The sequence below is a fragment of the Dipodomys ordii genome, unplaced genomic scaffold, assembly GCF_000151885.1.
Source record: "Dipodomys ordii isolate 6190 unplaced genomic scaffold, Dord_2.0 Scaffold40, whole genome shotgun sequence".
Classification (NCBI taxonomy): Eukaryota; Metazoa; Chordata; class Mammalia; order Rodentia; family Heteromyidae; genus Dipodomys; species Dipodomys ordii.
The window spans coordinates 426,298-443,599 of NW_012267256.1; the positions used below are offsets into that span (position 1 = coordinate 426,298).

The 17,302-nt window shown below is 52.7% G+C and overlaps 1 protein-coding gene across 1 annotated transcript; it reads right to left on the reverse strand.

Annotated features, from left to right (window-relative positions):
• Positions 1-725: 725 nt before the first annotated feature.
• Positions 726-7,242, reverse strand: LOC105987185 (keratin-associated protein 10-4-like). Its single transcript, XM_013018385.1, has 3 exons — positions 7,199-7,242; positions 5,631-5,836; positions 726-1,240 (listed from the first exon to the last, which is right to left on the reverse strand). Exons 1-3 carry the CDS (start codon positions 7,240-7,242, stop codon positions 726-728), a joined length of 765 nt encoding a protein of 254 aa, XP_012873839.1.
• Between the last annotated feature and the right edge of the window lie 10,060 nt (positions 7,243-17,302).

A 17,302-nucleotide genomic window follows, 5' to 3' on the forward strand; every position in this document is an offset into this window, starting at 1 on the left:
TTCCCCAAGATGCATTTCTCTGTTCCTTTCTCTCCATACTGTTCCAGGTTTGGATCTGCCTAAGACACAATGCACTGTGCAACATCAGACCTCTCTCTCCCTCTCCCTCTCTCTTTCCCTCTCTCTCTCTCTCTCCCTCTCTTTCTCTCTCCCTCTCTCTTTCTGTCCCTCTCTCTCTCTCTGACACCCCCTCTCTACTTACAATATTTGTGTGGGATCATTTATCGTTTAATTTATAGATGTTGTGAATTAGGAGCCTACTGGAAAACACCTGGTGCACGAAGCTGTGTGCGCAGTGTGTATACGAGGGTCTGTGCGTGACGGTGGGGATGCTGTCAGCTGAGCTGACACAACCTTTGTGCCCAAAGGGGGGAGAGCGAGCAGATGGATGCGCGGCTTTCTTGGAATCCAGATGGAGCCGGGACGGGGAGAGCAGAGCCCTGGAGAAGCGCGGCGGCGTCCAGTGAGAGACCAGCCAGGCGCGTCAGGGAGCAGGTAGAGAGCAGAGAACCACTCTCTCCCTCCTCGCGGTCTCTTTGTGGCCATTCTCCATGGTCCAGGAGCCAGAGGTCTTGTGGAACTCATCCACACAGAATTGACCAGAGAACTAGAGAGAGGCGTTTGGCGAGGCCAAGAGAGAGTCTTAGTCCATATTCTGGTGCTATAACAAAATGCTCCACTCCTTCACGGAAAAAAGAGGATTTTGCCAGACAGTTGTGGAAGGCCTAGGCCTCGCAGTATGGGCTGGCCGCCTCGCAGCAGTACGGGCTGGCCGCCTCGCAGTACGGGCTGGCCGCCTCGCAGTACGGGCTGGCCGCCTCGCAGCAGTACAGGCTGGCCGCCTCGCAGTACGGGCTGGCCGCCTCGCAGCAGTACGGGCTGGCCGCCTCGCAGTACGGGCTGGCCACCTCGTAGCAGTACGGGCTGGCCGCCTTGCAGTATGGGCTGGCCGCCTCACAGCAGTACGGGCTGGCCGCCTCACAGCAGTACAGGCTGGCCGCCTCGCAGTATGGGCTGGCCGCCTCGCAGTACGGGCTGGCCGCCTCGCAGCAGTACGGGCTGGCCGCCTCACAGTACGGGCTGGCCGCCTCGTAGCAGTACGGGCTGGCCGCCTCGCAGTATGGGCTGGCCGCCTCGCAGTACGGGCTGGCCGCCTCACAGTACGGGCTGGCCGCCTCACAGTACGGGCTGGCCGCCTCGTAGCAGTATGGGCTGGCCGCCTCACAGCAGTATGGGCTGGCTGGTGGGGCCTCACGGAGAGGTCACTTGATGAGACAGGAGCAGAGTGCTGGGGAGAGGCCCAGCTCACTGCCGGTAGCGGCCTGTTCTTGTGGGACCCACAGCCAGCATGAATGGCTCGGCAGGCTGAGGCCCTAGCCCACCGCCCCCCTCTTACAGGTGAGGCCACCTGGACGGACGGCCTTGTAGGGTCTAAGCCTTCAGCAGTGGCCTTTGTGGGACAAGGCACATCCAAATCATAGTGAAAATGACCCCGACCAGGCAACGTGAACGTGAACGTCCATATTGGACGTGTGCACTAGTGGAGCTCACATGTATGAAAAGTGTCAGAATCCACGTCAGTTTGTCTGTCTGTCTCTATGAATGCTTCTGTACATGAGGCATGCAGATGGATAGCTTTTGTTTATATGCGTATATGCAATTACACAAACACACACTTTCTGAAAACGACAGCACACAGTCCGATTGGGGCAGTGCTGGAGTCTGAACACAGGGTCTTCTGCAGGTCAGGCAAATGGACTACAACTGCAGTCACACCTTCACCCTTCAAGTCTGGTTGATTAGCAAGAGAGAGTAGGGGCTGGGAAGGTGGCTCAGTGGTACAGTGCTCGCCTCACATGCATGAGGCCCTGGGTTCGATTCCTCAGCACCACATAAGCAGAAAAAGCCGGAAGTGGCGCTGCGACTCAAGTGGTAAAGCACTAGCCTTGAGCTGAGGGACAGCGCCCAGGCCCCACGACCAACTGATGGGGGGAGAGAGAGAGAGAGAGCGAGCCCAAGGTTTCATCTTTGATGGAAAGATGCTCTACCACTGAGCCAAGGCCCAACTCCAGCACACAAGTTTTTATATACTTGTTATTTTCCTCCTTGAGATATGTGGACCAACATTTGAACCAAACACTGAGATGAACATTTTACACTTTATCAAAAGTTTAGCAGTTTCTTCCTTTTTTATTTTTTACTTTCAAACTTTGTTACCAAAAATTTCAAACAGACGCCCAAGTAGGAAAACTGTATAATAAGTCTCTAGATCTTGTACCACGACTTTGAGCTCATGACCAACCTCGTTCCATTGATCCCCCATCCAGTCTCCCTGTTAGGTTTTTAAAAAGAGGTGCGGTTATATGGCCACCGTGCCCGCGGGCCTGTTTGGGCTGACTTACCAGGGCGGTTGGTCTCACACAAAGGCAAGTGGCAGAGAAGGTGCGGAGGGAGGACTTGGGCATACCAAGAGTGTGTGGCTCCTGGGGTCAGCCAACAAAATGTCTCCCGTAGCCAGCAGCAGCCCAGGAAAGAGTGAAGCCCTGGCTTTTGCTCCCAAGCCGGGAGTTTCTGATTAGATGCTTAATTGTGATTAAGAGCTGGTGTTCGGTGTACAGGCTTAGTGACCTGGAACATTCAGACACCGCAGTGCACACCTCCTCTTAAGCCTGCCCCCCCCCCCGGCATGAGTGGGGGTAATTGGGGGACTCATGGCCGGCACAATGGTCTTCCCGGCTGGGCGGCGGTGCCGGTGCCGCACACAGGTGATTCTGTTTGTGGCCTTTGAGCCGCACCTCTCCCTCCACCTTCCCGGCCGGCCTCTCGCAGCAGGGGTGAGTGCTTAATGGCAGAGCAAGAGCAATTAGCATCTGCTCTAGCCAACCGCACACAAAGGCTTCCTCGGGTGCCCAGGGGCACCGCTGGCCGGTCCAGGCTCCTCCACCAAAGCCCAACACCTTACAATTTGTGCTTAATTACACAGGAAAAGGGAAATCTGCGTCTCCAGGAGGCGCCTCTGAGGACCTGTGGGGAAAGCTTTCATTTTAATTACAGAAGACATTCTGGCTGCGGGACGTGGACGGGGAATTACCTCTGCTTTTCCTGGGATTCTGCAGCACAGCTGGCAGAGCAGCGCCCTGCTCTGTCTGGGCAGCCTGTGCGGCCGGGCCGGGCCTGCAGCTCAGCGGGGAGGGCTCCTTCCAGGCTTCAGGAAGCTAATTTAAACCTCGCCTGTGTACAGAAACTTTAATCCCTCTTAATATGTCAGCTGTGCCGGCAGAAAAGCAGCCCCTGGGCTGGCCTGCGGGAGAAAGCCGGGCAACACCGGCTTCTATTCAAACCCTTGGCCACAGACAAAGGAGAAGCAAACGGGCCGTCCCTGGGATGGCCAGACCCTGCCCAGTCCTGCACAGGGCTGTGTCTCCACGCCTCGCCCCCTCTGCGCTCGGTACCAGGCTCCTTCTTCTCCCCCGCGAGTGGCGCGTCAGTGATAAACCTGAAGTTAAAGCTGCCCAGGTGGAATGGCGGGCTCATTTGACAGCAAGTGGTTTTCGGCAGCTCTGCGGGGCTCCGAGGACTCGGCGGGGGTAGATTGTTAATGTCCTGTGAGGGAAAACAATAACACATTTCATTAATGCGTTCATGCATGGAGCATCCATTAGCGCGCTGGAGGTATTAATGACGCGGTGTGTGAGACCAGCGTGTGGGGCGGGCAGGACTGCAAGGTCGGCCGGGCACCGGGCAGCAAGTAGCGGAAGGGACCCATGGGCCTGCAGGTCACACGTGGGGGCGAAGCGTGGCCAGCTGGGCACAGACGGGAGGCCCTGGTTCTAACATAAACCAGGGGCAAGGGACAGACAGAAACGGCCACTGGAGTGTGCCCGGTGCGAGCCTGTGAAGAACCAGAAGGGGGGGATGGGTGGAGAACCGGCAGGGCCGGGAAGCTGCCAGCACGTTGCCGTTTGATTGTGGAAGGAGCTGTCCTCCGGAGAACCCTAGTGTCCAGCCATGGCCTGGCGTGTGCTTGGCCCAGCTCAACCACGGGACGTGGACTGGGCATAGTGAGCAGCTTCTCAGGGATGAGTAATGTGAACGGATGAAGGCGTGCGAAGGTGAACGGAGACCCACAGGGTGGAGGCCTCGCGTCGCCCACGGCTCTGGGCTGAGTCTGTTATTCCAGCAAGATGCTGAGGACACTTGGGAAAAACGAAGAACTCACGGATTCTGTCAGCATGCATTACCTCATGCAAAAATGCTGGGCTTCGTGGAGCATTTCACACATGCGCAGGAACATATCCTGATCATAGTCACACACCCTCTTCCCCAGACCCCAATCCCTTAGGGGCTGGGAAGGTGGCTCAGTGGCAGAGCGCTCGCTGCACGCATGAGGCCCTGGGTTCGATTCCTCAGCACCACATAAGCAGAAAAAGCCGGAAGTGGCGCTGTGGCTCAGGTGGTCGAGCGGTCGCCTTGAGCTGAAGATCTGAGGGACGGCGCCCAGGCCCTGAGTTCAGGCCCCACGACAGACCAAAAACAAAACGAAACGAAAGTCTGGCGTAAAGGGATAACCCGTGCTAGACACCAGGAGGGCGGTGTGGGGTAGTGTCTGACTTGTGTGTTTCCTGGCTGTTGTTTCCACAGGCCGTAGTGCACGCTCCAGCCGCCCCTTCCCGGCATACGTGTCAGGCTTTCACGAGAGGGCTGGAGCCTGGGATGGTGGCTCCTCTTTGGAGCCCCAGCTCCTCAGATGACAGATTAGGAGGCGTAATCCTGGCAACTCATGAAATCAGGAGGAGACCGCCCCGAGTCAGAAGTAAGAAGCTGCCTGTACTGGTAGGTTTCGGTCACCAGCTATGCGGGAGGCCCAGGCAGAGGATCACGGTCCAGCCTGGCCTTGGCACACAGGAGAGACCCCATCTAAGAGCAAAAGCTGGAAGGGCCGGAGTTTGACTCCAGTGGTCGAGCATCTGCCTTGCCTGTGTGAGGGCCAGAGTTCAAACCCAGGACACGGACAAACACAAAAAGGAAGAAAAGAAAAGGCTGAGTGTTTCCTTTTAAAATGTCCTTGTTGGAAAGACCTTGGTGCCATGCCCACAATTCCCATGAAGATCTTCAGGTCTTCAGCTAGGAGGAATAGCACTTACGCTTGATTTCTTTTTTTCTTTCTTTCTTTCTTCCTTCCTTTCTCTTTCTTTCTTTCTCTTTCTCTCTTCTTTCTTTCTTTCTTTCTTTCTTTCTTTCTTTCTTTCTTTCTCTTCTCTCTTTTCCCTTCCTTCCTTCCTTTCTCCCTCCCTCCCTCCCTTCCTTCCTTCCTTCCTCCCTTCCTCCCACCCTCCCTCCCTCTCTCTCTCTCTCTCTCTTTCTTCTTTGCCTGGGGCTTGGGGCCTAGCCACTGTCCCTGAGCTTCTTTTGCTTAAGCCTAGCACTCCACCACTTGAGCCACAGCATCACTTCTGGCTTTTTCTGTGATTAACTGGAGACAAGAGTCTCACAAACTTTGCTGTCCAGCTGGCTTTGAACCATGATCCTCAGATCTCAGGGCAGTGCCATTCCTTGAACTGATTATGTTTGCCTTGGTGCTAAGAAGGAGATCCAGTGCTGATGTTTTTCTGGAGCTGCAGCAGGCTCACGGAGGATGGGGGTGGAGGGCTTAGAGGCCAGGCAGCTCCAGAGCCGCTGCAGGCTCACGGAGGATGCGGGTGGAGGGCTTGGAGGCCGGGCAGCCGCTGCGGGCTCACGGAGGATGCGGGTGGAGGGCTTGGAGGCCGGGCAGCCGTCCAGAGCCGCTGCAGGCTCACGGAGGATGCGGGTGGAGGGCTTGGAGGCCGGGCAGCCGCTGCGGGCTCACGGAGGATGCGGGTGGAGGGCTTGGAGGCCGGGCAGCCGCTGCGGGCTCACGGAGGATGCGGGTGGAGGGCTTGGAGGCTGGGCAGCCGCTGCGGGCTCACGGAGGATGCGGGTGGAGGGCTTGGAGGCTGGGCAGCCGCTGCAGGCTCATGGAGGATGCGGGTGGAGGGCTTGGAGGCCGGCAGCTCCGGGTCAGCAGCACACACCTCCAACGGAAGGCCCCGTGTGTGGCGCTCCCGCGTGGAGGGGGCTTTTGTCGTCCACACTGGAGTCTCTTTCCACGCCAGAGAAGACAATCCCCAAATACGGTGCCCGCGCGCACTGAGGGCAGACGGGCTCTTAAATCAGCCTGGGAACCAAATGCCCACTTGGTGATCTGAGAGAAGGCTGCCCCTCCCCCAACACAACACACACACACACACACACGCACGCACACACATGCATGCACACACATGCACCCATACACATGCACACACATGTGCGCGCACACACAATGTGCACACACATGCACACCCACACACATGCACACACACGCACCCATACACATGCACACACATACACATGCACACACATGCACACCCACACACCCATACACATGCACACACACGCATGCACACACACAATGTGCACACACATGCACACCCACACACATGCACACACACGCACCCATACACATGCACACGTGCGCACACACACACACATGCACACACGGGAAGGTTATTGCAGGATCACACTTCCCATTGAGGACTTTTCTTTTACAAATGAATATAAGATCTGTTTCATAACATAGTTTAATGACCAGATATTAGGCAGAAATGGAATGAATGAAGCTAGAAGGAATTAAACTTCTGGCAGCGTCATCGATCTTGCCGAGTACTTATCTAGTCAATTAATAGGGTATTTGTCCCCAGACTAAATAGAAAACACCTATGAAGCTTAAAGGCATTTTTCCTCCTCAATTAGATATTGAGTGTGATGAATCTTCTCTGATGGTGTTTTAATACTGCTATTTATCCATTGCAGCCAGTGGCCCTCATTCATGTTGGGAAAGATGGATTTATAATACATCAGCCTAGCAGGAGCCAACCGGGGATGCTGTGGGTGGAGCGAGCTCACACCGGCCTGTTTGCATGGAAGTCGGTCTTCCCTTGGCTAGCCCCCCTTCCCTTGGCTAGCCCCCCTTCCCTTGGCTAGCCCCCCTTCCCTTGGCTAGCCCCCTTCCCTTGGCTAGCCCCCCTTCCCTTGGCTAGCCCCCCTTCCCTTGGCTAGCCCCCTTCCCTTGGCTAGCCCCCCTTCCCTCATGGACCCTCCAACTCCAGTCCGCCTTTCCCGGGTCCCAGGGGCTGCTCACCCAGGAACCCGCGCTGGCTGCACGCGGCCTTGTCCCGTCTCCATTGCTCTTTTCTCCCTGCTCCCTGCTCTTCCCACACTGCCCGGGCGGGGGTTGGACGTCCAAGGCACCACAGGGCAGGGGGTTTTAGATAAGCGGATGCCCCAAAAGCAGACGTGTACGGTGCAGAAGTGCATTTCGTCTCATGAGGACGTCTATAGTCGGAGCGTGTCTGAGGTGAGATGCTGGACTGCAGTGGTGCCTGGTCCGCAATTCACCCACTGGGCAGGCAAAGCCCCCTCTGCTGGCATCATCGATCCCCTCCCGGGCCCAGCTGAGAAGCTGTTTTTTGCCATCTCTAACTGACCGCTTCCTGACATGACAGTGACGGTTGGTGCTGGAAGAGGGCCAGCAAGGGGAAGCTGACCCGGCCCGGTCACGCTGCACTGTGACCTTTCCACCCGCCGGAGGACGCGTGGCGGATGGCAGCTAGTTGGAGGGTAGGGCTGGCATTAACTGAGAGAAGAAGATCTCTGGATAACTGGAGGAGTGAGCATCAGGTTCCTTCCCGCAGTAGGTGAAGGGCTTTTTGATTTGGTTCAGATCTTTGCTTTTGCAGAATTTCTGTCCTTCCATAATTCATGCACAGAGGAGACACTCTGCGTGTTGCCTGCCGGAGCAGGCTTCTGTTGTGCGTGGAGGTGGAAAGAAGGGGTGAGCAGGGCCTTCAGTGGGGTGACTGAGAGCCAGTGCCAGGGCGTACGAGAAGAGGCGCTAGCTGGGGAGGGGAGAGGGAGGCGGACTCTGGGGAAAAGCTGCCGCAGCCGGACTGCGACCGTGGCTTGTGCAAGCAGGGGCGCCCGGGCGGCGTGGGGAGGAGGAAGGGAACCCACAAAAACCTCATCTGAATGGATTCCCTCTTCCCTTTAGAGTGTCCCCCAGGAGCTCCACGGCCCTGTGCTCTCTGCGCACGTATTTGCAATCATTTTTCCCTGCTTTTAATATAATCTTAAAAATTGTAGAAGCCCGTTTAAAAAACACTTTATTTTGGCTTTCTTCAATGGATAGACCTCAGAATTTTACCTTCAGCGTTTTGAGGTCGGACATACTCCTTGGTAGTATTGTAAATACTTCCAAGTATCATGAGGGTGCGGGTGGGGGGCCATGCCGATGGGGGCATTGATCAATGTGTTGTATTCTTAGACTGCTTTGCTAATGGCACCTCCTTTGTGCAACCACTTGAAGATAATACTAGAAAAGAATTATTCTATTAGCAAATAAACAGATTTCATGTAATTTTTTCTTTACTGCCCGCTTCCTTATGAGAAAGATATTTTTCTGGTAATTTATATATATATATATATATATATATATATATATATATATATATATGTATTAGGATTTGGCTGAAACTAAACATTTAAACCACAAAGAAATTCCAACAAATGAAATCTACATTTGTAACTGTTCTGTGGCTATTTGATTTGATTTTTTTCTGCTCATATTAGATCGATGTTGGAGTAAAAAGTGGTATTTTCTCCTTTAATGTTAAGCTGTTCTGTCAGCCTCTAGTATTCAGGAATCAACATTTGCTAGCGATTCTTCTGCTTTTTAATGAAATGGACAGAATATTAAACGCTGTAGAATGACTCATATTGCAGTGAAACAGTTTTCTCTTTTTCTCTGATTCATCCTGCGGTTGGCATTAGATCCGTTCAACACAAGTAGCCAAGGCTTCCACAGTTATTTGTTGGCCATGGCTGGCGCTCAGATGGCCGAGTACAAAACATTAACTATCACCCTGAATTGAGAAGCAGCTGGCTTTTTGGCCCTGGGAGCTGGGTTGTTTTTATGTGGGGATGTTCTGTGGCGGGAGGGCTGGTCAGCAGGAGCACGCAGGTCAGAGGCCGCTCTGCGCCCCGCACCTCTCCGTGTGACCTCTAGCCGCCGGGGCCCCCACTGTTTCCGTCCTTGGGTGTGCCAGTCTATAAGAGGTTTTGCGCGGCCTGGGGTTTTTGCAGCCCTTTCATGCGAGGCTGAGGTGGCGGCTAACGGTCAAGCAGGCTTGGCAATCATGGAGGTGAACACGTGGGGGCCTTTTGGGGTTTCACATAAATGCAACAGCGACAGTGTTTTCTTCAGCCACACGTTCGTCCCAGGATCTCAGCGGCGCTTCCTTCCAGCCACTCTTCCTCCAAAAGGGTCATAGAAGTTGCTATTTCTTTCTGCCCCTCCAGGATCTTGGTTTAGCTTCCTGACACTCTGGCAGAGGGAACTCTCAAGCAGGGGACGAGCTATCAAAACAGGAGGAGCTGATCATTTCCCACCTCACAGGTCTCCAGCAACTCCATTTCATGAGACTGTTTCCAAGTCCTTACTATTATTTGTGTGTGCCAGTCCTTGGGCTTCAAGTCAGGGCCTTGCACACATGCTTTTTGTCTTTTTTCAATTTTTGCTCCAGACTGGGGCTCTGCCACTTGAGCCGCACCTGTACCTTAAGCTTTCTGCTGGCAAATTGAAGAGTCTCATAGATTTGTCTACCCCGGCTGGCTTTGAACCACAATCCTTCGATCTCAGTCTCCTGAGTAGCTAAGTGTTACCAGCATCAGCCACCAGCAACCAGATCCAAGTATTTTTTAGGAAATGGACCCATTAATTGTCCAAGAAAGCTCCTTCTCATAGGTCTGTACAGGGAGCCATGTTGGCAACTAACGTTTTTCCATTTGCCCCATTGAAATTTTAATCATATATTTGACTCATATTGTATATTTAGATCAACATGGGAACGGAATACTATGCAAACAAGATGTAAAACCAATATATACCCAATATAAAACTTTTCATGAGATAGTTGAGATTGTTGCTTTCATTCAGGGTTTAAACTCTGATGCATTTCTCTACACATACGGCCCATCTCTACACGGTCTGGTTATACATTTTGGATGTTCACTGGTCACACAAGCTAGTGGCTAAATATCCTATCACTCTTATAGTTTTCAGTAGTAATAACGGCCCAGGAGATCATGGACTAATGAAGTTCAGACCCAATCGAGTCATTCACCTTTAAAGAGCGCTTTTCTGAGGAGTAGGAGAGACCAGTTTAAGTTTGATGCTCATATTTTAAGTCTTAGTCGATTCCAAAATTCTTCCATTCTGTGGTACCGCTTTAACGCACGTCCACACGCATTGCCTCGCTTGCTGCCCCGTTCGACCTGGTGAAGCCCGTAGGCAAGTGACCATAGCGTCTTCATTTTCTGTGAGCCCAGGATGGAGAGGCGCAGTGGGATGGTGGTCAATCTGCCATCCACCTGACGGTTACAGCAACTGCAGTGTGGCCTCTTGAATGTCTTCTCTGTCAGAGAGAAAAGCTCATTATTTGGATGATACACTTCTAAAACAATGGGAAAGAAGTCTTATAAACCAGGAGTTCTTGGATTATTCCAGTATGGTAGCAGCGACATGCTGACAAATTTAAATAGATGTTATACTTGGCCTCCTTCTAAAGCTTGAGGGCACCAAGGCCCAGAGAGGTTAAGGAGTTTGTCTAATGTCACATAGCCAGGAAGTGGCAGAGCTCCAAACAGCAACCACGCTGCCCTAGGCGGGGCTGTGTCCCTGCGACACACAGTCCAGGTTAGGTTGTGTCTAGCCTGGAGGGATGCGGAGTCCCCAAGCTTTCCTCAAAGACACCACGGAGCTGGGCCCTTGCTCACACCTGTAACCCGAGCTACTCAGGAGGCTGAGATCAGAGGACTGGTATTTGAAGCCAGCTAGGGCAGCAATGCCCATGAGATTCTTATCTCCAATTCATCACCAAAAAAGCCAGAAGTAAAGCTGCGGCTCAAGAGGTAGAGCACTAGCCTTGACCCTGGAAACCTCAGGGGCCGGACTCAGACCCGGAGTTCAAGCCCCAGTTCTGGCATAAAAAACAAAACACAAAGGAGATTTGTTTTCGGAACCTAAAGGGTTTTGTTTTGTCCGCTAATCGCTCTCTTTCTCAGGGGATTGGCGGTTGTGCTCACACAAGATGATTCATATGATAATGTTAAGGGGTTTTTCTTTGACGTTCTACTCCTATTAATTTATTGTTGTTAAGTTTTCTTTTTCATTTTTCTTTTTTTGGTGTTTCTGGGGTTTGAAATCAGGCTTTCACTCTCTCTTAGTCTGCTTGCTTGGGCTGCTTTGCTTGGCTGGTGCTCTACCATTTGAACCTGCCTCCAGCTTTGCTTTATGCAAACCTCAATCTTCTGGATCCCAGTCTCCTGAGTAGCCAGAATTACAAGAGTGAGACACTTGTGCCCAGGTAACCTTTCTTTACTGCATTTTATTGAGCAATAAAATGGCGGTCCCTGTGAGAATTTCATCGTTCTGATGTTTAGAAGATAGGAAGAGGAGAAAATTGCTCTTAAGGGTATCAACTAATAGTTGCAGTCTTTGTAGGCTGAGGAAGAGGGACTTAAGTTCACAGTCTCAAAGTTAGAACATGTCTTTGCAATTATTTTCATTTCAATGGCTGCCTTCCAATTCAAGCTTATATCCAAACTGTCTTATTTGGCCATATGCTTGAATTAATAGGAGTTATCTGCCTCTCCAAAAGTAGACCTAAGACAAAGACTTGGGTGCAGGTAGTTTATTTTATATACCTAGAGCAGATCCTTAGATGTTGGAGAGCTTAGTCTTATGGAGTGGCATTTTGGGTTTTATTGATACATTGGGGACAACTTGACTTACAGACTCAACTGTAATGTTTTTAAAATAGATATTCCTTAGCCAGTGTCCCACACCGGCCAGCACCCTAGCCAGCCACGGAGGGTGAGCAGTTACGGAAGAGAGCGCGCTAAACAGGACCCACCACCACCTCTTGGCTCCCTCAGAACCTTTGTTTTTAATCTTTACATTCTTTTATTATTGTTTTACTTAATCCAACATACTCAAAGTGTTATTCTTTTACCCCCTATTCTTCTCCCCTCTCAAAGTTGTATTTGAGGGAACCATGAAAAACATGAAAGAGACTGAAATTTGAAAGAGCAGGTCGTAGGAGGAAGAGAACAGAGGAAAATGTATTCAGTAACGCTTTCTGGAGCAAGGATTTTGGAAACGTCGGAGTTAGGAAGACAAGGTGCTGTTGGCTCTTAGAAAGCATCCGGGTGCTCTGGTGACCGGGAGGGGGGCCATTCACTGGAACATTCTCAGAAAAGTCCTTGGCATAAAGGGGAGCTGGAGGTTTCCTGGAGGGGACTCAGAGGAAGCCTGTTCGGGGCACAGTGCGGGTGGAAGCGTGGGGAAGTGTTGGGCTCTCCCACCGCAGAACTACGTGGAGGAGGAGGCCTGCCCAGGCCCTCGCCCGCAGAGCCGCATGCCTGGCGCCAAGGGCGCAGCGTCGGTCACTGCTGGGAAGTGAGCTGGAATCACCGGCCACGCGCACGGTACATCTCTAAGCAGAGTCAGATGCTAACGAGGGCGCACTCGGGCTCTGAGGCAACCTGGAGCCTTTCCTCCTGAGTTCTCCTCTGGTTGAGATGCCCAGGGAACAGGCCTGGCGGCTGACCGCATTCTCCCAGGTGGGCACCAGGTGGCGCTGTGTGAGCTTCCATGGAGCTGAAAGGCAGCCATGGAAGGGGAGAGACTTCCACCGGCCTGTCCTGGGCGTTCCCTGCGCCGACTCCTTGGGGTATCTGGGACGGACGTGGGCCCATCACCGAGTGGCTAGGGTATCCCGCACGCCTTTCACCTCTCACTTCAGGACTCCTGTCCTGTGGCTACCTAGAAGTGGCTCTGTTTGCACCTATGTTCTGGAGAGATGCGAGCGATCTCTTTTCTACAAAGCCAGCCGTGGCGATTTCATCCCGAGCCTCGTCTCTCTGCACGAAATGTCAGGAGCACGTCTTCCCTTCCACATGGCCCCTTCCAGATGCCGAGGTGCTGCATGAAAATGCTTGCTTCCAAATTCCAGAATCGCCCCTCGTGTTCACGGCGTGCCCACCCCAAACGCTCTTTTTCTCCAGTCCACCCAGGTGAGTGTCACCGAAGCGTCGATGGCCCCACGGCCTTGGTCTGGGCTGTCCCCTACCCCGGCACCTGGCCTCAGAAAGGAGACCTCCGGAGTCCGTAATTAACCTGTTACGGGGTCAGGGCAAAGACCAGCCCTGTGTGTGCTTGCAGAACACCCACAGAAAACTCAGACGTGGCACCACGAAACCCAAACATGCCCTACGTCATGGCTCTCCCTCGAGACGTGACTTGTCCCTTGGCCTGAAAGCCTGGAATCCTTCATTCGTGTTACGTAACCCAGCTGCATCTTCTCCTAAAAATATATGGCCCATCATCGACGAGGGCCTGGAGAGCATGCCGCTCTGTGTCTGTGCAAGGCCCGCAGTGTTTTGTAGTGTTCAGTAAATATTTTATAATGCTAGCTGCGTGCCAGCTAGATAGTGTGTGCCGTAGATGACCTTCGTTTTCAGACGAGCCGTGGGACTGTGCTTTATTCTGGACACTTGTGGCTTGTATGTTTTTAAGTCTATAAAAATGGGGAGACCTCGGTGTCTGCAACCAAGTTCTTAAAAAAAGTCTAGAAACCTTTATTACTAAGTACAGTATGGAGGTGACTTACACCCACAGAGGGAGCAGGCTTGTACCAGAGACACAAGCCAGCCAAGCGCCCACCAGTGCTACCCGGAAGCAGGCTGAGGTCTGGGGATCTCGGCGCACGGCCAGGCGGCGCAGGAAAGCCAGTGAGACGCTTGTCTCCCGCAGACCACCAAAAAGCTGGAGGTGGATGTGTGATTCAAGCGGTAGAGCAGCAGCCTTGAGTGACAAAGCTGAGGAGAGAGACACAACACAAAGTGGGAGACAGAGGGACAGACAGAAGTCAGACTTCTTTAATTTAGGGGCTACGGGTGGCCATAATAATAATAATAATAAACGGCAGTAGCAGTAGTAGTATTGTATCTAACGCTCAACTCTTCCAGTATTGATCTACGACTCCTCATAGTAAGCTATTTTCATCAAGGTGGAGTGACTTACTTCCAGTGTAAGGGTGGCACAGAGGGGTTAGGTTAGGAGTCGGCGCTGGCAGAGCCGGGCCCACCGCCCCGCCCACCGGAGCGCGCTCACCGCAGCTGCCTTCTGGGTGATCACCGCCACCCCTGCCCTGCCCGACCGCTGACAGGGCCCGGCTCGGCGCTCGATCCCCGCTCAATGCTTCCCTCTCCCCAGGTCCTCCAGTCCCTAGCCGGCGTCCAGCGGGTGTCCAACGAGTGTCTCAGCCAGTGTCCAGCAGGTGTCCAGCGGGTGTCCGGCCGGTGTCCAGCGGGTGTCCAGCGGGTGTCCAGAGGGTGTCCAGCGGTGTCCAGCAGGTATCCAGCGGGTGTCTCAGCCAGTGTCCGGTGGGTGTCTGGCTGGTGTCCAGCGGGTGTCCAGTAGGTGTCCAGCGGGTGTCCAGTGAGACACTGTGATGGGGTCAGTGCCACGCGGTGGACAGCACCCGGCTGCCCACCTCCACCATGCCAGTCTCCTGTTGAACTTACGGGGTTCAGAGGTAAAGCGAGTCCCCCCACATTCTGAATGCATTAATTGGTGATCATTGGTAAAATCTGGCCTCAAAGACGCAGGTATTTTTCAGTTCATTCCAGCGATGGCAATGTCTTTTTAGGCTCAAAAATGGGCCCTGAAAAGTTATTTTTGCCCAAATAGTTGATCTTGTTGAGTCAAATCTTATATGACAAAATGACAAAGTCTTGGCGTATATGATATGAGTGTGTGCGTGTGCACTCACATGTGTGTGTGCCAGTAGTGGAGCTTGAACTTGGGGCCTGGCATGTGTGTGTGGCTGTGTGCGTCGAGGGGTTTGTTGTTCTGAGTTGGGAAGGGTGCCATCACCTGCTGATCGCCTGCTACAGAAGCAAGGAGGAGGCTGGTGGGGAGTCCTGACAGGGGGGCGGGAGATGGACGAGGAGCGGCCCCCCAGACCTCCTCCTTGACTGGTGTGGGTTCACGATCACAGCCAGGAAAAAGGAGGCTCCACAGCTCTCTCCTGCCTGTCTCCCTGACAGTTTAGGAGGAGTTGAAGTAGCTTGCATTCCCATTGTGGCTGATGGGCTTGCTGCGTGATTAGAGCAGTGTTCTGCCGTACTTTTTTGGGGGGTAAATTGTAGAACTCATTACTGTAATACTTGAACAAATTTAAACACCGAATGCACACTCCTCTTTTATTCTCTTCTCCCTGGGTGACTGAATGTAGCTACTGTATAATGAAACCAAATAAACTCTGCCAAGTGTGTAATGCCTACTTAATTCGGCCCCTGTTCTCCAAGTCAAGTGCTCTACTTTCCTTTCTGACGGAGGCCAGTCATTTAACACATATAATAACAAACATTTGTCCACATTGGGTTCCCTAGAGTTCGTGTAGCTGACACCCAGTCCAGTGAGCCCGTTGGGGTGCAGAGTGCCTCCGTTGAGAAACAGGCTCCCATCTGAGAAAGATACAGCGTAGCACTGGTAACGGCTTGACCCAGACTCGCACCTCTACTTTCTTGTAGACTTGAAGAGGAGGAAAAGACACACCAGAGTGAGTATTGAGATATGTACAACACATGTGTGCGTGCACACACATGTGTAAACACTGCCACATCCATTAACACACACAACTAGAAAACAAGAGCCAATGAGCAATACACAAACGCTTCTTTCTTAGGCTCTCTGTGTATAGATTAGATAAGGATGAGTTGGACGGCAAGTTGGTTTTAAAAGCTCAAGTTGGCATTAAAAGGGATCAATAGCTCTTATTCTCGCATCTGTGTTTTTCTTTAATTCGTATAAGACATCCTTAAAGGAGAAAAATGTTAGTGAACAAAAATACGGTAATGTTTTAGCTGTCTCTTATTAGTTTGCAAACCAAAGTTCTTAGAGATTAGCAGCTTTATTATTTTTTTTTCAAAGATTTAACCAAGGATCTTTTCAACTTAGCCCGAGAGCATCTTGGAGTTCTCTTTTGCATTGACTTTTAGGTTTAGAATGCTACTTTGTGATATACCTGGCCTGACATAAATTGGACTGAAGTCCTGACTACATTTTATGCAAGTCAGTTTTTACATGCCTACCCGTCTGATTTTTAATGGTCCTGAAGGCTGGGAAGAGGAATCTGACTGTCTGAGTATTCATGCGTTCAGCCCTGAACCCTTTTAAATTTACTCATCACTATTCAGGATGCAGAATTCATGTCTCCATCAAGACAGCAATTGCTAGAATAAATTTTCCAAAAAACACGAAGGAAAAGAAAGCCCCTCACGTGGACGTGTGTCTCAGGACGCCATCTGCTCAAATCACCGGAGGCTCCGCACGCCCTTTGTCCCCTGATTGCTGTGTCCCTAGAGCCCAAGGAGCTCCAGGGCGAAAGCCGTCTCTTTCTAAGCGTGCTCCCCCGGACTCGACAGCTCGTCCTCTTTGGTTCTCTAAGTGGTCTCTCCAGATTTGCCTGCTGACTCCTGACTTCGCGCCGAGCTCGGCAGCCTGGTGACGACTGTGATTAGACCACGTAGACTCTGCCCAGCTCTTGGATTGCGATGTCAGGTTCGGGAAGCAGGAAGGCTTCAGTGTCCCCCACCCGTTCTGCATAGACTGTAGCATGAGCCATGACCAGGAAGGTAGCCGGGTGCTTCTCACCTTCCCCGTGGCGTGCAAGTTACCACGCGTGGCCCCGACCAGCCACTGCCGTGACCCCTCCACAGGGTAGGTCAGTGTCGAGGGGCTGACGTGGCCCACGTTCACCCTCTGTGGACTCGGAAGACGCTGGGCTGTGATCCCTTTGCTCACCTGCTGTTTCCAAGGCCCAGGGCAAGAAGAGGCCCTCCTCCTCTCCTGTCTCTTCCTGCGTCAGACTTCCTTCCAGACGTGAGGAGTTCTCCTTCGTGTGTGGACGGGAGTGCCCCCGATTCCCACACACACCCCAGCTGGGACGGGGTGCCCCCGATTCCCACACACACCCCAGCTGGGATGGGGTGTCCCCGATTCCCACACACATCCCAGCTGGGACGGGGTGCCCCCGATTCCCACACATACCCCAGCTGGGATGGGGTGTCCCCGATTCCCACACACACCCCAGCTGGGATGGGGTGCCCCCGATTCCCA

Excerpts from the sequence above, each read along its gene's own strand:
- LOC105987185 (XM_013018385.1), bottom strand. The coding sequence starts at position 7,242 with ATGGAGACGGGACAAGGCCGCGTGCAGCCAGCGCGGGTTCCTGG. Across the intron at positions 5,837-7,198 it reads CAGCCAGCGCGGGTTCCTGG|CGGCTGCCCGGCCTCCAAGC; the intron begins GTGAGCAGCCCC and ends GTGAGCCCGCAG. Across the intron at positions 1,241-5,630 it reads GCCCTCCACCCCCATCCTCC|CCAGCCCATACTGCTGTGAG; the intron begins GTGAGCCTGCTG and ends AGGCCCCACCAG.